At 45.7% G+C, this 20,873-nt stretch overlaps 1 protein-coding gene and 2 long non-coding RNA genes across 5 annotated transcripts; 2 read left to right on the forward strand and 1 right to left on the reverse strand.

Annotated features, from left to right (window-relative positions):
* Positions 1 to 6,535: 6,535 nt before the first annotated feature.
* Positions 6,536 to 11,461, reverse strand: LOC136530855 (uncharacterized). 3 transcript variants are annotated; one of them, XM_066523566.1, is made up of 6 exons: positions 11,171 to 11,461; positions 10,712 to 10,905; positions 9,490 to 9,583; positions 9,053 to 9,205; positions 8,740 to 8,936; positions 6,536 to 6,962 (listed from the first exon to the last, which is right to left on the reverse strand). In XM_066523566.1, the coding sequence occupies exons 2-5, from the start codon at positions 10,861 to 10,863 to the stop codon at positions 8,748 to 8,750; spliced, it is 588 nt and encodes a 195-aa protein (XP_066379663.1). In that variant the 5' UTR covers positions 10,864 to 10,905; positions 11,171 to 11,461; the 3' UTR covers positions 6,536 to 6,962; positions 8,740 to 8,747. The 3 variants fall into 3 exon arrangements, with proteins under 3 accessions (XP_066379663.1, XP_066379662.1, XP_066379664.1); XM_066523565.1 differs by having other exon boundaries at positions 10,712 to 10,917; XM_066523567.1 differs by having other exon boundaries at positions 9,490 to 9,648; positions 10,712 to 10,917.
* Positions 11,462 to 16,316: 4,855 nt separating this feature from the next.
* On the forward strand, positions 16,317 to 16,844 carry LOC136530860 (uncharacterized). The gene is made up of 3 exons (XR_010777895.1): positions 16,317 to 16,369; positions 16,459 to 16,632; positions 16,707 to 16,844. It is a non-coding gene; the product is annotated as an uncharacterized lncRNA (long non-coding RNA).
* A 136-nt stretch (positions 16,845 to 16,980) lies between these two features.
* On the forward strand, positions 16,981 to 17,595 carry LOC136530858 (uncharacterized). The gene is made up of 3 exons (XR_010777893.1): positions 16,981 to 17,096; positions 17,184 to 17,387; positions 17,502 to 17,595. It is a non-coding gene; the product is annotated as an uncharacterized lncRNA (long non-coding RNA).
* Positions 17,596 to 20,873: the final 3,278 nt, after the last annotated feature.

Raw genomic sequence — 20,873 nt, forward strand, 5'->3', positions numbered from 1 at the left:
TGTGCATAAAGTAACAATTTATACTAATGCAGTGGCGGGAGGGATCTAAGTGCAAACAAACGAACAAATACGGAGCAATGGTTTGACCAAACATTTGTTAAGATGAATGAGGATCTTCGACAAAGCTGCTTGAGGGGTTACCCTGTTCGGGTTGTGCGATACAATCAAATGTCGGAGCCAGTGCCAGAGGAACAGATCAGTACAAGGGAGCATATGAGGAGGAGTAAGATCGTACTGGAAGAACACGGGACGCAGCTTGGTCGTAGCGGAAGCGTATCGGTCTGGAAGGCCATTGCAATGCAACAAGACTACTTGCGTTGCTCATTGCACTGATTAGCTTGCTTTGTAATACTCCCTCCCTCCGGTCATTTAGCCACTCCAATGTCTAGCTTGAACAATACTTTCATGGGCCATACGCCCATACGGCCATACCCCTTTACAATTGAGTAGCCGCCCACTACTACATGCGCGTGCCAGAATCCAGATTATGACCCGTTCAACAGAGAAAATTCAAGGTAACGGCGACGACGTGAGGATCGGACCGTACCGAACTTGAGATTCGAGAGAAGCTGTGGACACACGTGAGCGAGCGAACCACTGCTATTTCAAGTGCCATGCAGTTAATTAATACTACTAGTAAAGTTCACGGGCATTATAACTTGCCTCGCTCACATGCCACAAGTGAACTAATCTGTCATATTCTTGACTAAAATAAGAATTCTCAGTCTCCTTCCCATTGCCGTGAGTAGCTGGCAAACGTCCACTGCTCACAATAGTTGGGAACAACACCCAAAGGCCATATAGTTGACTGGGTTAGGCATTCGGTATTACTGAACTGATCGGTTCGGTTCTTGGGTTACCACAGAAATTCGGTTCCTCAGAAAATAGGTACCAATCGGTTTGTTTTAAAAATCGGTACAGAGAAAATTCGATTTCATTATTTTTGGTTTGGTTTCGGTATTTTAATTTTTAAAAAACACCAAACAGATTATAGAGGCATGTAAAGGGAGGTTCAAAAGCCAATTTTGACAGAATTTTGACCTGATTTCATAGATATGCTCGGGAAATTTGATTTACCGAGGTAAAGAGAACCAAATTTACCGATATAAATTCATTTTTGAAAGGACGACAAAAGCTTTACCACAAATATTATTAGAGAACAAAAAAAAAATTCTAGTCTAGTTTTTTAAGAAAAAAATCAGCCCTAAAAAACCTTACAACTAAGTGGTGCATAAGTGCATTTACCACTAACCACTTCGGTACAGGAACAAACCTAACTTACCATTCATCACACTGCTAGCTTGGCCAAGCTAAAAAAACAACTATAAACCTCTGACATACCAAAACTACTCACATGGTCTTGGCCAAGGTACTCATCCAACAAGAAACTAAACACAACTCACTCATGAAAGCCACCCTACACCTAAACGGCACACACAAGACACACCAACGGGCAATGGCTACCATAACTCACCTAGGTAGGAAAACATCGGGGATAACAAACAACGGGAGATCAACAAAGCCACATACTTTAACTCACAGAACCTCAAGGACATGCACTACTTAGCTATGGAAGAAACATCCCATCAAGCTACTATTTATTCTTGAATACATCTGGCTGCCACTTTTCTGTTTCCCATTTCAACTAGCACTTTGAGAGTGAGTGGATGGTCAAAATGTGCAAAAAAAAAATCAAATTGATCGGTGCCTGCCTGTCCCATTGGTGGTGGTATCCCCAAACGTTTTGGCTACTAAGGGTTTGTTTGGTGGGGCTTGTGCCAAGTGCTTCTTCTTTCAAAAGTCAAACAGAGAGATGAAACCTAAAGTTATTTTTTAGAAGCATATGCCTTTCCGTAATACAGTTTAGGAAGCAACTTAGACCCTGCTTTTGGCTTTTTGTAAAAAAAAATCCCCTCATCTATCCCATGCCAAAGCACAGGTCTAAGGTCCGGCCTAATCTCACATGAGCTATAGTGCCACTGTGTATAGGTGGGATAGGGGTTCGGAAGTTTTCTCGATCTGCGTGAGAAAGTCATCTTCTTAATTGAAATACTCGGGGGGGGGGGGGGGGGGGGGGGGCATCTGCCCAGTGTGGATTGAGTTTTTTTATAGTTGTTTCAAGGAAGATAGAGAGAGGAGGTAAGTTTTATACTCATTTTAACCAAACAGCTTACATTTTTTCATGGCACATAGCTCACAACAGCTTTTCTATACCTCAGAGTTCAAAGAAGCTTTTCACAGCTCATAGCTCAACCAAACATACCCTAAATCTTTTCGAACCAGGATAGCTACTTTCCCTTGTTTGTGGTTGGCTTTGTTTACCAGTCTACTGCTTTTGCGCCTAGGGGTACTAGTTGGGGCTCTTGGTTCGCTACTACAAAATCAATTAGGCGACAAGCTATTTTATTTATAGAGGCAGTCAAGTGTGCTTATCTCCCAAAATGCACAGTGATTGTTGGAGGCGGACAGACCATTTTTGGAAACACCTAGTAAAGGATTATTGAGTGTCAAGTATATGGGGAGATTAAACCCACGAATTAGCGTAATGATAGCTTGATTAACCCCCTGACAGATTTTCCTAATTAGCCAGGGGATACACCTGTCGTGTACGCTTGCACGTACACACTGGGCCATTAGGGAATAGCTTTGTGGGCCTCGGAGGGCCCACTCTGGGAAAAGACCATGATGCCTAGGGAACAAGCCGAGAGACTAATTCCCCGATTTGAATCGCCCATGCCTAGGAGCTCGGGGGCTTGTCCAGGCTAAAGTAGCTCGCCGACCCTGAGGATGACTGCCGAGCAAACGCCGCCACACACGACTCGGCCTTAGATTCAGAGAGACTCCAGCCCTGACCAACGTCAAGAATATACCCCGAAATCTATCAAGCGTCCATAGGCTGATAGGAGGGCATAGCAGCTGGGCGTTAGACCCTTCCAGGGGCCTGGTTTCTCCGTTCCTGCGAGGCCATGTCAGCCATTCCTAGCGCAGGGTCACACCCAGGGTGTGACACATCACAACGAGGACTTCTATGTGCTAGCGGTGTGGACGACTCTAGGCCCACATGGCAGCCTCCCTCTGCATGCTTGTTGGATCCTGGACTATGAAGGAAGCCATGAGAAGGCGACCTCGGGATGGCACTACGGTAACAGACAGCACCTGACGGTTAGCACCTGGCAGTAGCAACATATGTCAGGGACAGTTAGGGTGTTGTTGGCCCCCTCACTACAAGACGAAGGATGGGACACAACGCTGCCAGGGTAATCGAAGCTTATGACTCGAAACTCTAGGGAAACCTCCGCTACCATGTAACTTGTACCCACATCCCCCTCCTGTATATAAGGAAGAGCATGGGCTCCTGTAAAAGGAATGGAAAAAACAACTCCCAATTGATCAAACCATAGTCTAGCAAATCAAGACATTCAGTCTTCGGTCGGCTCCTCGCCCGAGCAACCAAAACCCTAGAAAAGTAGTGTAGCGCTCCCCTACACCTCTCTCTCTCTATTAAAAGAACTTGATTGAGCATTCTAACACAAAAAACACGTCTGTTGGAAGTAGGGCTCAGATGCTCGAACCAGGATTAATCACTTGTGTTTTGAGTGCTTAAGCCATCAGAGACTCATGCATAAACCCACGTCAAACAACTCGATTACTGCCGTAGAATTGAACCCACGTCAAGCACCATCTTTGTAAATCAATTAACAAAGATGGGCGTCTTAATGGGTCCACCTCTGAAAATGGAGGCCATTTTTAGAGGCGGGCCTCTTAAAAGGCCCGCCTTTGTTAATCGAAGTCTAGCCTAACAACCCATTCATGCTCCTCGGATATGTAAAGAAGGGAGGTAACCCTAGCCCGAAAGTCCATATCTCCGTTAGCCCCCCTCTCTCTCTCTCTCTCTCTCTCCCTCCTACGGGTGCACCTCCCTCACTCCTCTTCACCACAGCCGCTCTCCACCCCTCTCTTTTCTCTGCTTCCAACGATGAGGTGTGTGCCAGGCGCGGCAGTGCAATTCGAGAGCTATCGAGGCGTGAGGTGGCGCTGCGCGGCTAGGGCACAAGGCGTCGGTGCACAATGGCAGGGTGCTACCTCCCTCTCTACCACTCCTCCCCGCATCGCCTACTTCATCTCCATGCTTGCCACATTCAGATCCAAGGTTTAGGACATGAGATCCAGTGGCCACAGCCAGATCCGTCAAGGATGATGTGGGATCTAGTAGCCACGACCAAGTCGTCGACTCCGTGGCGGGCGTAGGTGAATCCCTAATCTCTTTCTCCCTCTTCATTCGATCTCTATGTCAAGATCCTCATCTCTCTCTTCCTCAATAGTGTGCGGCTAGTTTACAGGCAAAATAGCAAATCATAGCTACTATTAACCTAGATGCGAAAAAGTAGAATGAAGAAAGTAAAGAACATCGAACTAGAGTACATATCGGTCATGTTTGATACAACTTATAAGCTGCTTGTAGACAAAATAAGCTAAAACTAATAGCCAAAACAAACATGTTTTTTTGTAGCTTATTCTAGTCACACTTATTACTACTGCTCACATTTGTACTAAAAAGCAAACGCTAGATGAGACCAGCTTATTTTGACCATATTTTTACTCTGTGCAACATATCTGGGAAGCGTTCTATAGATAAGTTATACCAAACAGTGCCATCATTTGCATTTCTTGCATGTAACATAGCTGGTTCTTTGCCGAAAATTGTTTTTGCTAGTTTGCTTGAAAACTAATCATGTGTGCTTCTTCGGAAGTGAAGCAATCTAGTCATTGAGGACCCCTTTGGTAGGACTCCCAACCCACTTCCACCCGCTCCAGCTCTAGCTCCCCGCTGCTCTTTCTCCCTTGCACTCCTAGCTTGAAGCGGCATCGTTTGGTAGAGTTCTCACAACAACTTCAGCTCCCAATCCAGTAGAGAAAGAGGATGACAAGCTAGATCTTAGCGATGGAAGGCTCGGAGGCGACGACGACACTAGGCATGGGCTCGGAGGTGACAGCGACCACGGCCTCAGAGGTCACGATGAGGGGAAGAGGACATCTTGGCAGTGGTGGAGGACGAGAACGGGCTCGATCTTGACGATAGCGGCTGGATCTTAGCGAAGGCAAGCTTGGAGGGGAGGGCGAGTGTAGGCTCGGAGGTGATGGCGGGCGCGGGCAGAGGGATGAGGGAAGCGAAGTGAATTGAAGCACCACGCGCTAGGGGCGTTTGGCAGCGCTCCATCGATTCTCACGTGGAGCAGAGCTGCGGGAGCACTGCCAAAGGGGCTCTAACAACTTCTGTGTGGATTTTCGACGTCAACACCATGGAAAGCTCCACGGTCTTACTAGCTACCAGGAACTTTTTGCTCATGAGATCGTCGTCAACGGAGATGGATGAAGTAGCCATTGCAGCCCACGCCATCAAGCAATGTGACGAGAGCACAGCCACCAGCAATGAAACTTGAACAGCACAACCCTATTTTTATAATAACAACCTCGTCGCGTCGCGTCACAAGACAAGCTGATCATGGTGGAACGGAGTTCTTCTGATCATACATGGGTCACAACGGAAGCAACGCAACAACGAAGCTGAAGGTATTTGAGGCAGATATTGAGACGGATCGTCAATGGTTGGAGATGAACGACTTGGATGGCCAAGCCTTATTTGTCAGTAAACGGTGCTCTCTCAAAGAACCAAAAAAAAAAAAAAGAAGAGTAAACGGTGCTCCAACCTCCTAGACTGCCGGGCAATGATCGAAGGTTTCAGTGGGATCATATGCATACTTACCGGGCGCTGATTTTCCCGGGAATTTGATGAGAACTGCTGTGGTTATATATTCTCTGATATGGTTATATACTTTCCAGGCTCGTCGGGGTTTGACTCCACTGAATTTAATTAATGTCCAATCTATGTATAAAGAGGATTAGACCTACTTAGCTGATTAGCCTACTAAACCGCGCGCCTGGGCTTTGAAAAAGCTCTGGGTCCGCTACTGTGTACATATGAATGAAAACTAAGGCCATTCACAACATGTCCACGGGTGGAGTTCCTCTTCTGCCTAACAGTAAATTTCACAAGCATTGATTGTTTTTTACTAATTACTAGCTTTTTTTTTAACCAGCCAGTTTTATTTGACGTCTCAGTAATAGCATGTAAATATAAGGAATCCAAGTTTATCATAAGTCAAACTATGTTAACTTTCATCAAAATTTTAGAAAAGAAGAATAATGGTTATAACATCAAATTAATATCTGGATACATTATGAAATATATTTTTATAACTTACATCTTTAATGTGATAGATGTTAATAGCATATATAAATATAAGGTATTAACTATAGTTTGGGATTGGACCTAGCCCATGTTTACAGCCACGTCTTTGCTATTAGCTTGCAAAATATATACCGTATCATGCAACGGGAGAAAAAAATCATCACCTCCTCCTAACCCAATAAACATCGGACAAAATTTTAGATGATAAATTGATTTGTGATCTACATCAATTATTGCCAAAATGGGCTTTTGTGAAATCATCAATTGTAAAATCCACATGTCATACAAATTTAGCCCATGCTCCGCTTCAGTTACTATGGCGCAACAATAGTAGAGCATCTATAAATAATATTACTTAAAACTCATCTTCAAAACAGCTCCTCTCTCCCTCCCATGTTTTTTGAGTTCTTAAAACTGATCTCTCATTTTTCTGGGAAAAAAAGACACTCAAAAGAGTGATTTATATCAGGAAATCCCTTCCACGGAACCCAAAATATTTATCCAATTATCCTAGAAATTAAAACCCCACACTGTCACTGTCCAAGCTGCGCTGGTCACACTGAAGTCATACAGTTGGAAGTCTATTCCCTTTCCGTTGTGGCAGCCATTTTTCAGTTCAACAAAGAAGACACATCTCATCGATTCCCTGGAGGTTAACAACTGGTTGATCCATCAACAGCAAGATCACCCTTTAGCCTCTTCAAACTGATGCCTGTACAAACACGAAAAGGAATAATAAATACTGATAGGTTTGATAGGATATAAAGAGAAACATTCAATTTCTTTGAGAAAGGAATTTGCATTGGACACATCGAACGTGTGGACTCTGAGCAGGGACTAGCCATAGGATTACACAATCAATTTTGTTTTTGCATTTAAATTGAAGAAAAGACAATCATCACGCAGAATACCGGTAGATAAAGTTTTCGGGCCATTAATGATTGCAGGATAAATGCCTTTTTGCAAAGTGAAATTTGGATCATTGATAGGAACAACTTTGCTATAATTCCAAAAGGAAGCGACTACAGCAGAACCACTCTCCAGCTAAGGATAGCTCGAGAGCCCACCACTGTAAAAAAAGAAAGAAAATATCCTCCCCACTCCCGCACCAGCACCTTATTTCTTTGTCTTGCTGGCATCGACATCCCACCCCGCTCGCAGTCCTGTCCTAGTGCCCCCGGCCCCATGGCTGCCGCCACCCATTGGTTTTGGCGACCACGAGCAACTACAGCATGCGAAGCCTCATCATCAATGCCCTCGCTGCCACCACCTCCGGCCTGACTTTGGCAGCGCCGTCAGCCCATCACCGCAAGAGCCACCACCCGCCGTTCGACACACACTCCACCACCACGGTCAATCCGTGTGCCTCCCTAGGAATCCCTCTAGACCCAGAAGCCAAAGATCCCTCCCCAACCCAGAACCGGAGTTGGTAGTCATTGGAGCGCCGCGGGTGTGGATTTTAGAAGTTTGATTCATGTACATCCCTATTTCAATTCTTACTTCCTTGATTCCATTCTTACTTCCCTCATCACCTCTCATTTATTCCATTGGAGGAATTTTTTTTGGTTCCGACTTGTCCTTTTCTTAATTGGAGGGCCCTTGAATTAGGCTTAACTGGAAGGCCTCTTGATTTAGATACCATTCCTATATGGCACTTTCACCTAGGCCAACATGCAACTTTCCTTTAATTAACTAGAACATGAACAAATTTTATGTTTCATAAGCAGCCCTGTGTGGATATCACACCATTTGTACATTTCCCCTGATTCACATCTACCAAAACAGAAGTGTCTCAAACTTACTGTTTAATGGAAACCTGTTTAAAGAAACCATGCATCTACTGAAGATATGCTGATCTCTAGAATTAGTGAATGGTGAAGATTTTTTTTAGTGGCAAATATCGCCGCCATCAGATGAACAAAACAATAGTACCTCAAAGCAGTACTAAAATAGTTAATCGGAACAAACACCATGGAGAGTGTAAAGCATCTAGTGAGTAAAAGCAGCATGGCACAAAACAAATCGAACCCAGAAGTCCACAATTCTAGAAGGAACTGATAAGCAGCAGAAGAAGTGAGCAATATATGCAATCAGCGTTCCAGCAAGCAGGGAGAAGAGTGCATGCTAAACTGGACACTAAAATAAGGACACCACTTATTGCAATAGCCGGGCAGTTAATGGGAACAAGAAGAGCAAATATAAAAGATTGAGCGCAGCAGACAGTAACTAAAAACTACATAGCTAGGCAACATGAGAGTGAGATTGAACATTTACCACTTCACTGTATAGTCTATGATGCATTTTTAAGCTTAGAGAAATGTTTAGAGTAGAAATTTTTTGTTTTTGCATCAAAGAAACACGAACATTTGCAGGGAGTTCAACGTTCTCATTTTCAACTTACACAATCATTTCACTGCTTTCTGTAAGATAAGTAGGAGATATAGTAATTAGTAACACATAAGCATTCTGAATTTCAATATCTAACTTACATTTTGGATCAGCCATCCATCTCCACGATATTGATTATATCAGAAGTTATGCCATAGGCATTCAAGATATCCACAAATTTGTGAACATTTTCAGCAATCTTTTGGCATCTGACTTCGACTAATTTAAGGTGCTCAGGCAGAGCAAAATTTTCAATTGAACTACAACTTTCTCTCATTTCCACATTATAGTTAAGCCCCTGTAGCAGATCAAAGTAGTATTTTAGACCAAGCAGTCATGCAACACTGCTTCAGAAAGATATCAACCAACATTAGATGCATATGTGTCATAAAAAATTGAAGAGTGAGCTTATACATTAAGTTGAAGAGTGATCTTCTCTAGGATCGGCGCATGCTGGAGGAAACAAATTAGTGCATCGAGTTCACAGGCCACAGCCCACCCATTGACCACCAAAGTCTTTAAGTTGCTAAATATGGGGCACAATTTCATATCTCGCTTGAAAATGACCTGGGTAGTGTAAGAAAAAAAGTTAGATAGGTGAATTCAACTTAGGAGATCGAGATAGTACATAAAATTGAAATATTATGCCCAAACACATATAAACTAGCGATATGATAAAGTACAACATCCTTGAATGTGATAGCTTATGAAGGACAATTGGTGGTAATAAACAAAAGAATCTTGTCTCAGTTTTAGGTTTATGAAAATGTGATGGAAGACAAACATGCTGCATACAAGTGCCAATAACCCTTAACAGCTAGGAGATAAGGTACAAGTATATTCAAACATACCGCTGCACGATTCTGAATGTAGACTGAAAATTGAACTGCCAGCTCCAAATTTTTAGCATTGCACAAGCCTCTAAGAAGCACACACTTGGCACTCCTGTCATTATTACCATAGCAATCAACACATGTATCATGAGCACAATGTTCAAAGTTCCGCCGCATCTACATACCATCATGTACACAGGTTGGAGTATATATGTAAATATTAGTGCCCACCGTATGGATAATACTACGTGTCATGAAAAATCTCTCTCAAAACCTTAAAATAAAGTATGTTGTACTCATCGTATAAATATGTGTGGCTTTATCTATTCCACACAGATATATACTGTAGAATAAGGTATCCACTTAAGTGTTTGTGTCAAAATTCAGTATCAGCAATATATAGAAATAGTTAAATCATAGATATTATTATTACAAGCGACGATGACTCTAAGTTAGTTGAGTGGCTGTGCGTTGCAACGGGACAAATAATACCTCCAAACGTCTAGTAGCCAATCCAAAATCAAGATGTGACAAATCTATTTTGCATGTCCCAAATTTAACAGCTTGTCCCAAATTCATCTGACCTCCAAACAAAACATGTTGGTAGTCAAACGGATTCGTTTCGACAAGATCTACATAACCACGGTCTCTGATCGTCCATACGACTTATGGTTCAAAAAGTTATTTTTTCTTCTTCTCTTTACTCTACTCAGCCAGCATATTATTTTTTTATAAATTCTAGGGTATTACAGCGCCAAATTAAGAAAAATCTGATTTAGGCATTCAGAACTAATGTCAAGATGATACATGTTTTGTGCCTGATATAGTCCACATTAAACTACCAGATAGTACATAGAATCTCAGTCCAGATCAGGCAATATTTTTTTCTACCATCGGTCTACTTTATTTTCCTGAAGTTCAGGGGAAACAAATTATTTCCATAGCCTGCAAATATTATACGTTAGGACTTCAATTTATTTTTATCGTTCATGTTATTTTCCAAACAAAAAAAGTTGTAGTAGATGCAAGCCATATTATGTAAACTTATAGTCACAAACCATTTTCTATTAGAATATCACGGTTATCACCCCAACGCCAACATATCACCCCGACACTGGATTGCTTTTTCCAATCTATAAATTGTATACTTATATTGAGCAAATTAATTCTATAACAGGATGTGCCATCAAAATGTCAGAATGGGATCCGTGGCAACTGATGCATAGGACAAAAAGAATACCTGGACAATTCCACAAGCAGCACATGAGGCAAACAGGCCTGGAGGCATCTGGGAGGAAGAACAAACCATCTCCCCTCTTCACTGGGCATGAGGCACCATTCAGAGTTTGAGATTTCAGAGGCCTTTGCATTGCTCCCTCGGTAATCCACCATTACACTTCAAGACCTCCATATGATCAATCCGCCTGTGCGCCGCTGATCAATACACTATAAAAGCAAATACAACAAAATTTCAAGTACAGTAATATACTGTGACTGCTGGTGGAGAGAATTTAAATTAGCTATTTTTAACGCTCTTCTGAAACAGCAACAAAGATGGTCAAATGACCCAAGGACCATCTATTGTATTCGACAACGAAACTTCTTCTGAACCACCCGTGTGCCTTCTGCCTTGAACCCGACCAGGAAGATGAACCGTACGGTTTCACCGGATCATGAACAGTAGAAAGGGAGGGAACACCTGGATTGAAACATAGGCGGTGCACGATCCGTTGATGTTGCCTCTCCACTATAGCGGCGAGGGGGAAGTCAAGCCCGGTGGCGTTGAGGACGAGGAAGCGGGTCGGCGCGGACAAGGCGACGGTGACGGGCGCGACGGCGTGTGCGACAGGCAACGTCGAGGATGAGTGGCGAGGAGGTGAGGGCGGCGCGCAAGGGCAAGTGCGAGGGCACTGCGCACGAGGGTGAGGACGTGCGGTGTGCATAGGGAGGACGGTTGCTTAACTGGCGGTGCGAGATGATCGTCGCGTGATGTAATCCTTGCTTGATTCCTGAGAGCGCTGATGGCAGGATTGACCGGATCAATCAATCAATCAAAATAGTAGTTTCCTTCTTGATCTTGCATGCACACGATTGGCTCACACGCATGCAAGGCAATGAACTTCGGTTCTTTTGCATGAGATCTTGCCCGTGATTGTCGCACGACGGAGGGAGACTGGATCGCAAGGAGGCATACCGACGAGGCAAGGCTACGGGAAAGCAGCAGGCAGGACTATGAGACCACGTTGGAATGTCGCACAAAAACACTACTGGAAACAGAGACTTTGCCGAGTGCAAAATTCTTTGCTGTCAAAAATCGGGCACTCGGCAAAGACCTTCTTTCCCGAGTGCAGCACTCGGCAAAGAATTGCACTCGGCAAAGATTTCTTTGCCGAGTGCCGGAAACTCGGCAAACACGGGCACTCGGCAAAGGACTTCTTTGCCGAGTGCCAGACCCTCGGCAAAATATCTACACTCGGCATAGGCTGCCCGTGAAACGGCGTCCTGTCACGGCCTTCTTTGCCGAGCGTCTGCGGTTAGGCACTCGGCAAAGATTTGTTTTTTTTGTTTTTAATTTCTTTGCCGAGTGCCCCAGATCTGGCACTCGGCAAAGATGTAAATTTTTTTTAAAAAAAAATTCTTTGCCGAGCGTCTCAGATCTGGTGCTCGGCAAAGAATTTTTTTTATTTTTAAAATACTTTGTCGAGTGCTCCTGGACGGCACTCGGCAAAGATTTAATTTTTTTTTATTATTTCTTTGCCGAGTGCTCCTGTGGATGCACTCGGCAAAGAGGAAATTTTTTAAAAAAAATTAAAACATTCTTTGCCGAGTGCCTGATGGCTGGCACTCGGCAAAGACACCCTTTGCCGAGTGCCATGCCCCGGCACTCGGTAAAGTTTTTTTGTTTTTTTGTTTTTTGGCCTTCAATTTTTTTGTGCAGCCTTTTTAAAGCACCAGGAACTCCTAGTTACAATTTGGAGATTTTTTGTGGCTTTTTGTTATATTTAGTTACTTTATTTCGTTTACTTGAATTTTTTCGGAAATTAGAAATTTGAACTGCACGTGGTACGAATAATGGAGTTTAATGATTCGAAAATTGATAGTCATGTTAGTGAGTGTTGTGAGAGGCCGTATCTAGGAACGGACCCGAAATTTCGGACATCTTGTTCACGAAACATGTCCGCGAAATTGCGTGTGAAGTATTTATAAATTCTATAAAAAGCAAACGGAGTCCGAAAATCATGAAACTTGTTGGAATGATGGCTGCCCCATACACATGTTGGCCCGTCTTTGTTATCTCCCTTAATCTCCCCCCGGTGTCTCCTTTCAACGACATAACGTATTCTTGTCGTTGATAATTCCTGAACACCCAGGGAGTAATATGGGTGTGTTCATGGAGCCCGTGTTTGATGAATTGGTCCGTGCTTGGGACGAAGGGATATGGACATACGATCGAGCTACAAAGACAACCTTCAAAATGCACGTTTGGTACCACTACTCCCTGCATGACTTCCTGGCGTATGGGATATTCTGCGCCTGGTGTGTTCACGGGAAGTTCCCATGTCCAATATGCAAGGAAGGTGTGAGGTTTATTTGGTTGCAGAAGGGTGGCAAGTATTCGTCGTTTGATAGACATCGTCAATTCCTACCTCTTGACCATCCATTCAGACAAGACATCAAGAACTTTACGAAAGGCGTCAAAGTGACAAACCCTGCACCGCGGATGATGAATGGTGCCGAGGTTCATGCTCAGATAGGTGCTCTCGTGCCCAATGAAGAAGGTTGTTTTGTGGGATATGGTGAGCAGCATATGTGGACTCATATCTCGGGCATGACGAGGCTCCCCTATTTCGATGACCTTCTTCTACCACATAACATTGATGTAATGCACACTGAAAAGAATGTCGCCGAGGCACTTTGGGCAACACTCATGGACACTGAAAAGTCTAAGGACAACCCAAAGGCTAGAGTAGACCTGGCAACGTTGTGCGATAGACCAAATCAAGAGATGCAACCTCCTAGTCGTGGCAAGACCTGGAGAAGGCCTAAGGTTGATTTCGTCTTGAAAAAGGACCAAAGGAGGGAAGTACTTGAATGGATCAAGAAGCTAATGTTCCCTGATGGGTATGCAGTGAATCTAAAGATGGGAGTTAACTTAGGCACTCTGCGAGTCAACGGGATGAAGAGTCATGACTACCACATATGGATTGAGCGGCTTCTTCTGGCGATGGTTCGAGGCTATGTCCCGGAGCATGTCTGGCAAGTGCTGGCAGAGTTGAGCTACTTCTTCCGCCAGCTTTGTGCCAAGGAGCTCTCTCGGACCGTCATTGATGACTTGGAAAAAGCGGCACCCGTGTTGCTCTGTAAGTTAGAGAAGATCTTTCCACCCGCCTGCTTCTTGTCGATGCAGCATTTGATTGTGCACCTCCCGTATGAGGCACGGATGGGGGGCCCGTGCAGAACCGTTGGTGCTATCCAATCGAGAGATGTCTGAAGACTCTTCACAAAAAATGTAGAAATAAAGCCAGAATTGAGGCTTCCATTGCAGAGGCATACATTCTAGAGGAGGTGTCGAACTTCACAGAGAAATACTACACTGAGAAACTTCCTAACGTTCATAATCCACCCCCTCATTACAATGCTGGCGAAAATGAATCAAACCTCAGCCTTTTCCAAGGGCAACTTGGAAGCGCAAGTGCATCGACCACTAAGCAATTGAAAAATGAAGAGTGGCGCAGTATCATGCTATATGTGTTGACCAACCTTGTCGAGGTGCAACCGTTCATTCGGTAAGTTCTAAACGAACTTGTTTCATTTCGCTGTATGTCCTTGTTTCGTCGTCCAACCCCCTTGTTTCTCGTTGGTACAGGGAATTTCTTCGTCAATCCTAGCATGGATCAAGGCAACCTACCCTGCAAGAAAATGGTACCCTTCTTTCACGGGGTGCGGGACCAGGGAGCCCCGATTTCATTTGTTGGTTCAAACAGAAAGCCCAAACTGATGCGCCTATAAGTGATGAGTTAAGACAGGTTGCAAATGGATGTGCCGTTAGGGTCAAGTCATTTACCGGTTATGACGTGAATGGATATCGTTTTCACACAGCAAGCTACGAGCATAGTCGGCCCAATCGACAAACCACAAACAACGGAGTTGTTACGCCCGGCACTGATGGACTCGACTATTATGGAAGAATTGAAGAAATCTACGAACTATCATTTTATGGTTCCAAACCTCTTACTCCTGTCATATTCAAATGCCACTGGTTTCATCCTGGTGTAACGAGACGGACCCCTAAGCTTGGGCTAGTCGAGATTCGACAGGATTCCGTCTATCCAGGAAAAGATGTCTACATTGTGTCTCAACAGGCCGTCCAGATTTATTATACGTCATACGCGTGCAAAGACGCCAAGCATCTTAAGGGTTGGTCTATTGTGCATAAGGTATCGCCACACGGTAAACTACCTGTCCCAAACGATGAAGATTACAACTTCAACCCAAACACATATGATGGAGAGTTCTATTAAGAAGAGGGGCTACAAGGGAGGTTTGACATAGACTTAACCGAAGAGATAGGAATGGAAGTAGATAATGAAAGGGATGATGACGAGGACGCTGGAGACGAGGTGCGAAATCTGAAGGACATACAAATGCTTGAGCGATTACATTTCGGCAATGACAATGAAGATAACATTCCTCCTTCGGATAGTGTTGATGAGTTGGACAATGTTGATAGTGATGATGAGACCTATGATCCAGCTAATTTCAATCATGAAGATTATTTCTAATACATGTAATATTATATTTTTTGTAATTATGTTTTGTTCATTTTTGCATATATTTCTAATACATGTAATACTATGTTTTTTGTAATTATGTTTTGTTTATTTTTGCACCTATTTCTAATTACGTCTTGTTTTTCTTTTTTATTGCAGGTGATTGAACAAAGATGGCGGGCGACCGTCATAGGTCTGTGAACTCGATTTACCAAAGACCACGCCGGTCGTAGGAGGGGGCGGAGGGGGTGGCAGAGGGATCGAACAGGAGGAGGAGGACCGCTAGCCGCAGGAGGGGGCCATCTCCTCCCACGCCACGTGAGGAGGACCGCCAGCTGCAGGAGGAGGTGGCACCCGTGGACGAGTCAGACGAGGAGTTGGTTCGGCAGACGGAGGAGGAGGAGGAGGAGGAGGAGGTGGAGGAGGAGGAGGAGGGGGGGAGGCGGCAGGCTCAGGTTCCGCTTCCTCCAACTCATCTTCGAGTGTCTACTTGCGAGGTCCCGCGAGCCTCCCACAGGTTCCGCTTCCTCACCAACGCCTAGTGATTCGCCCCGAAGGACAAAAGTAAGTAACTGTATATGTTATCACCACTACTTCATATGATATGATGAAAAAAACTAATAATTTTTCTTAATTACTAGTGCAGGAACTGGGTGGTTGTGTCGGGTGGTAGCGCACGGCTAGTCAACGGCATCCTGGGTCTTCTGTGCAGGCAGCACTTCCCCGACATTGTCACGTACGCATCGAAGACGGAGCCGGCCTACTCGTTTGACCACTACGTCGTCGCCTCCGATGCGGAGTACCCCAACAAGGTGGCGCGGGTGAAGGCAGAGTTTTTGGTAAGTCTCCCTTGCACAACATTGCTCAATACGTCGCATTCATTGGACTTTTCTTGAAATAATGAATCGATACAACGCTTTTGTATGCAGACTTATTACATATGCGAGGAGGGATTTGAGGCCAGGGCGGAGCAGGCGACTACCAAAGCCTGTAAAAAACTCGTCACCGACATGCATCACGAGGCGCGCATCCAGGCCATCGTAACCTACTACGGGTCGAAGCTTGGAGAGAGGAAAACCAAGAAAGATGCAAGAGAGATGCAGCTGACCCGGGAGCAGTACCTTGAGGTAAATGAAGAACATCAATATTGATTCAATTTGAGATTAAGTTGGTTTAATTTGATCTTCTTATATGTCCAATACTTGATGACGTGTAGGTGATTCCCTGGTGGTGCCAAGCGTATCCCGAGTGTTGGGCGATGATGGTGGACAGGTGGTTCACGGAGGAGTACCTCAAGATGCACAGGGATGCCCGGGACCGTCTTTTACTGATGCAAGGTCTAGCACACCATCAAGGCAGCCGCAACCTCGCCGGATACAAACAAGCATGGGTACGCGAATTGATTTATCTATTGTCACGCTCAGTTCTGTCTGATTTCTAATGATCGTGCTGTCTTTCTCGCAGTCGGCGTCACATAGTGGCCAGGCTTGCTCGGACTTCCAGGCATGGTGTATGGCCCACAAGGGTAAGACGACGTCCGATGTCTCCTTCAACCTGGAGGACCCGCCCGAGGCATACATGAACCCGAGCGTCCACTCCCGCATCAGTGAGTACACTGAGGTGGCGAGGTCGCTCCATGGGGCAGACCACGATCCGAGCACCCAGGACTTCGATGGAGAGGCCATCATGAGGGCGGGGCAAGGCAAGAATCATGGGCGGTTCTGGCTTGGCGACGGCGTCATCGACACGACCTCTACTCCCTCTCTCTCCCAGATCCGAGCACGGAGCACGAGCGAGAGCCTGGCCATTCGCACACGGCCGACTGCTGCACAGCACCGGGTCGATGCACTCGAGGTTATTCCTATTTTACTCGTCATACATTGATCTTTACACACCTTAATTAGCTTTGCATTACTGAAACATTGGAGTGAAATATTGTAGGCCCGGCTGGAACAAGAAATGAAGGAACGTCAGGAGCTGGGGGCCCAGTTGGAGGCCGAGCGGGCCGAGCGGCAGGCCCAGGCGCAGAGGCTGATGGACATTACGGATTTCCTACAAGGGCTTGGGCAACGTATGGGCTTGTCTCTACCACCTGGGCTGTTGGTTCCACCTCCGCCTCCGCGTCCTGCAGCTGCAGCTACTCCTGTGAGTATCAAAGTTTTTTACTTTCGCTTGTGCTTTGCTTGTATGGCCTCTATCGTCCTAGATTAGCTATCAAAATAATTTTGTCTCACATGCAATGTTTTCTCCTTTGTGCAGTCTCCATCTGACGGTGGTTCAAATAATCCACCTCATGCACCTACGAATGATGCATCTGGGCCTTCACCACAGTCGCAGTGGCTGAGATGAGTGCATGTTGTATTTTTTACATTTGTTGTTCACTTGGTGATGGACTTGTGATACTTGTGATGCACTTGTGGACTTTGATGGACTTGTAAACTTATTTGGATGGACTTGAGCACTTATTATTATATATTGTGATGGATGTGATATGGGTGGATGGATGAGATATATATGTGATGGATGAGATATATATGCGATGGATGAGATATATATATGTGATATATGTTTGTATGAATGTATTTGTCATGATGTAATGCAAAAAAAAAATATTTGCCGTTTTGGGTCACTTTGCCGAGTGTTGCACTCGGCAAAGGACGCCTTTGCCGAGCGTAATGGTCACAACACTCGGCAAAGCTGGCAAAATGGGCGACCAGAAACTAGATTTTCCAGCTTTGCCGAGTGCTGTGACTATAACACTCGGCAAAGAAATTTAAAAAAAAAATTTAAACTTTGCCGAGTGTCTGCCGTGTTGGCACTCGGCAAAGAGTTTTTTTAAAAAAAAATAAAAAATATTTGCCGAGCGCCTAGAGGGGTGGCACTCGGCAAAGAAAATTTTCAAAAAAAAATAAAAGCTCTTTGCCGAGTGCCTAGAGGGGTGGCGCTCGGCAAAGAAAATTTTCAAAAAAAAAATAAAAGCTCTTTGCCGAGTGCCTGGTGGGTTGGCACTCAGCAAAGAAAATTTTCAAAAAAAAATAAAAGCTCTTTGTCGAGTGCCTGCCGGGTTGGCGCTCGGCAAAGAATTTTTTTTTAAAAAAATAAAAAAACTTTGCCGAGCGCCTGGAGGGTTGGCACTCGGCAAAGAAAATTTTCAAAAAAAAATAAAAGCCCTTTGCCGAGTGCCTCACGGTTTGGCACTCGGCAAAGAAATTTTTTAAAAAAAAAATTTGCCGAGCGCCTCACGGGTTGGCACTCGGCAAAGAAATTTTAAAAAAAATAAAAAAAATCTTTGCCGAGTGCCTGCACGGTTAACACTCGGCAAAGTGACCGTCAACGGAACCGGCGCCGTGACGGTCGCTTTTCTTTGCCGAGTGCCCGATAAAATACACTCGGCAAAGAGTACTTTGCCGATCAATTTTTTGCCATGTGTGCTTTGCCGAGTGCCGCACTCGGCAAAGCCTTTGCCAAGTGCAATATAGCCTCAGGCACTCGACAAAGAACCTGAATCCAGTAGTGAAAAGTGTTCACGCGACAGCAAAGGAAAAGCAGGCGCGAGCGCGCGGCCGTCGTCGTCGTCGCCGGTGGCCGCCTTCTCCACCGCAAAAGCAAGTGGGTTTGCTACGGTGCACTGGGACAGAGCCGTCAGAGCGTCAATGGAGAAAGCTCTGAATCCGATTGGGAGAAAATGGCGTGGCCCCCACGTGTCTCGTCCCAAATGAATTCCGGATTCTCCGACACCGATTCACCCCTGACGAAAACTTGAGGATTGGACTGACGCGCCAGGCGTCCTGGTTCCAGATTGCTTGAAAGTTCCAAGTTTTTTCACCCTCTCTCCATCACATCGAATCTAGAGACACATGCATGCAGCAGTAAATATAGATAAAAAAATAACTAATTACACAGTTTGATCGTAAATTACGAGACGAATCTTTTGAGCCTAGTTAGTCCATGATTGGACAATAATTGTCAAATACAAACGAAAGTGCTACAGTGCCAAATTTTTCAAACTCTTGCAATCTAAACAAGGCCCTGGTGCCTATATATTTCTGGTTTCTGCTGCTCCACCGGAAATCATCTCATCGATCGTCGCCAGTGCCGGTCCTATGATCTTGAGGCTCTGGCGAACTGATCAACGTAGCTCCTCTAAAATCTTATAATATATAGGCACTAATTTTACTTGCAAAGCGAAAATAATATCATAATATATTTTTAATCTAACACCTAAATTAGAAGGAAACCATAACTATACGAGTACAAAATACTAGAAATCTAGAATACTATACAAATAATTAATTTGGATTAAAAATAAACAAGAAAAAAATACCTAGGGCGTGGACATGAATTGAAACAACTGATCGGCGAATGCAATTCGCAAGGAGGCAGGAACCAAGATGTCGTCGTCATGGAGCCTTGCCCGGTCGGCGCCGTCGTGCGCCGTTCTCTGGCGGTCCAGCTCTCCGCGCGTCGGCGCGTCGCGAACTCATGAATCGTGATCAGAGTGTGCGGCGTGGTTCCTCGCCTCCTCTCTGCCTTGCAAAGAAAGACCAACGTTGTCTTCTTGGGCGGCCTGGCCAATTCTCTGCCTATCTTCTGTCTTTCATTAGTTTGCTGATGATGCCTAATGAACTATTGGGTCTGGGGGTTTGTATACCTACACTTGGTCCTTCCCCGGCATGGGACCTCGGCCGTCGCACCTCGTGCCCTCCCCTAGGGCCGGCACTGATCGTCGCCTCTCTGTTCCATCTCCACGCCTCACCTGGGCGGCGGCGGCGCTTCTGCCTTCTGGAGTGTGGGGTGCTCGTCTCCGTCTTCGATCCATGGCGATCCCTGTTGCCCGCGTGCACCTCAAGGTGGCACAGGCAGGTCTCCCGGCGCTGCTCCCGACCCCGCCCAAGTGGAAGATGCTGCCGCTGCTCCCGACGCCGTGCGTCGCTGCCATCCTCCCAAAGCCGGCGCCCGCCAAGCCCAGCCGCGCCGACTCTGACGAGAGGTGGGACGCGCACAAGGCCAAGCCGGCCTGCCTAGCGTCCCCAGCCTCATCATCATCAGGCCCTCGTTCCGCCGACAGCGTCAGGAGTAGCGCCGGCCATGGATCCCCGCGCAAGAGCGCGAGCTCGCCGGCGCCCAAGCCCGGCCGGGCCGACTCCGTGGAGAGGTGGGACGCGCACAAGAAGGCGGTGAGCCCAGATTCGTCGTCGTCGTCTTCATCAGCCACGTCTTCCCTCGCAAGCAGCAGCAAGTGGCCGATCTGTAGTGGGTCGTCCGCCGATCGCTGGGACGTGCACAAGAAGCGCCTCCCGCCGCAGGCCGAGCTGCTCGACGACGGCGAGAGCAGCAGTACTGTCAGCAACGACATCGACACGGAGGAGGAGATATTATGGAAGCCGCGGGCCATGTACGCAGGACCGGGCTTCGCCGTCGCCGCGCCGCAACCCAGCATGCTTCTTGCCAACAGCGTTCTTGGTTGGCGTTGCATATATAGCTGCACCGCACGCACTAATGGGCTGCGGCCGCTTGATTCTTCGGTTAGCAAAGCAAGTTTTGATCGCCTAGCTGATTACACTAGGCTAGTGAAGTTTTATTTAGATAAGCAGATGCCAGATAGCAGAGATGTTAGAATTTGCTTGTGTT

Source organism: Miscanthus floridulus, unplaced genomic scaffold (assembly GCF_019320115.1).
Source record: "Miscanthus floridulus cultivar M001 unplaced genomic scaffold, ASM1932011v1 fs_222_1, whole genome shotgun sequence".
NCBI lineage: Eukaryota > Viridiplantae > Streptophyta > Magnoliopsida > Poales > Poaceae > Miscanthus > Miscanthus floridulus.

Bases quoted from the DNA above. Each gene is read 5' to 3' on its own strand.
- LOC136530855 (XM_066523566.1), bottom strand. From the start codon at position 10,863: ATGGTGGATTACCGAGGGAGCAATGCAAAGGCCTCTGAAATCTCAAAC. The intron at 9,206-9,489 runs GTATGTTTGAAT...TACACTACCCAG, and splicing joins ACATTCAGAATCGTGCAGCG to GTCATTTTCAAGCGAGATAT. The intron at 8,937-9,052 runs GTATAAGCTCAC...GATCTGCTACAG, and splicing joins AGATCACTCTTCAACTTAAT to GGGCTTAACTATAATGTGGA.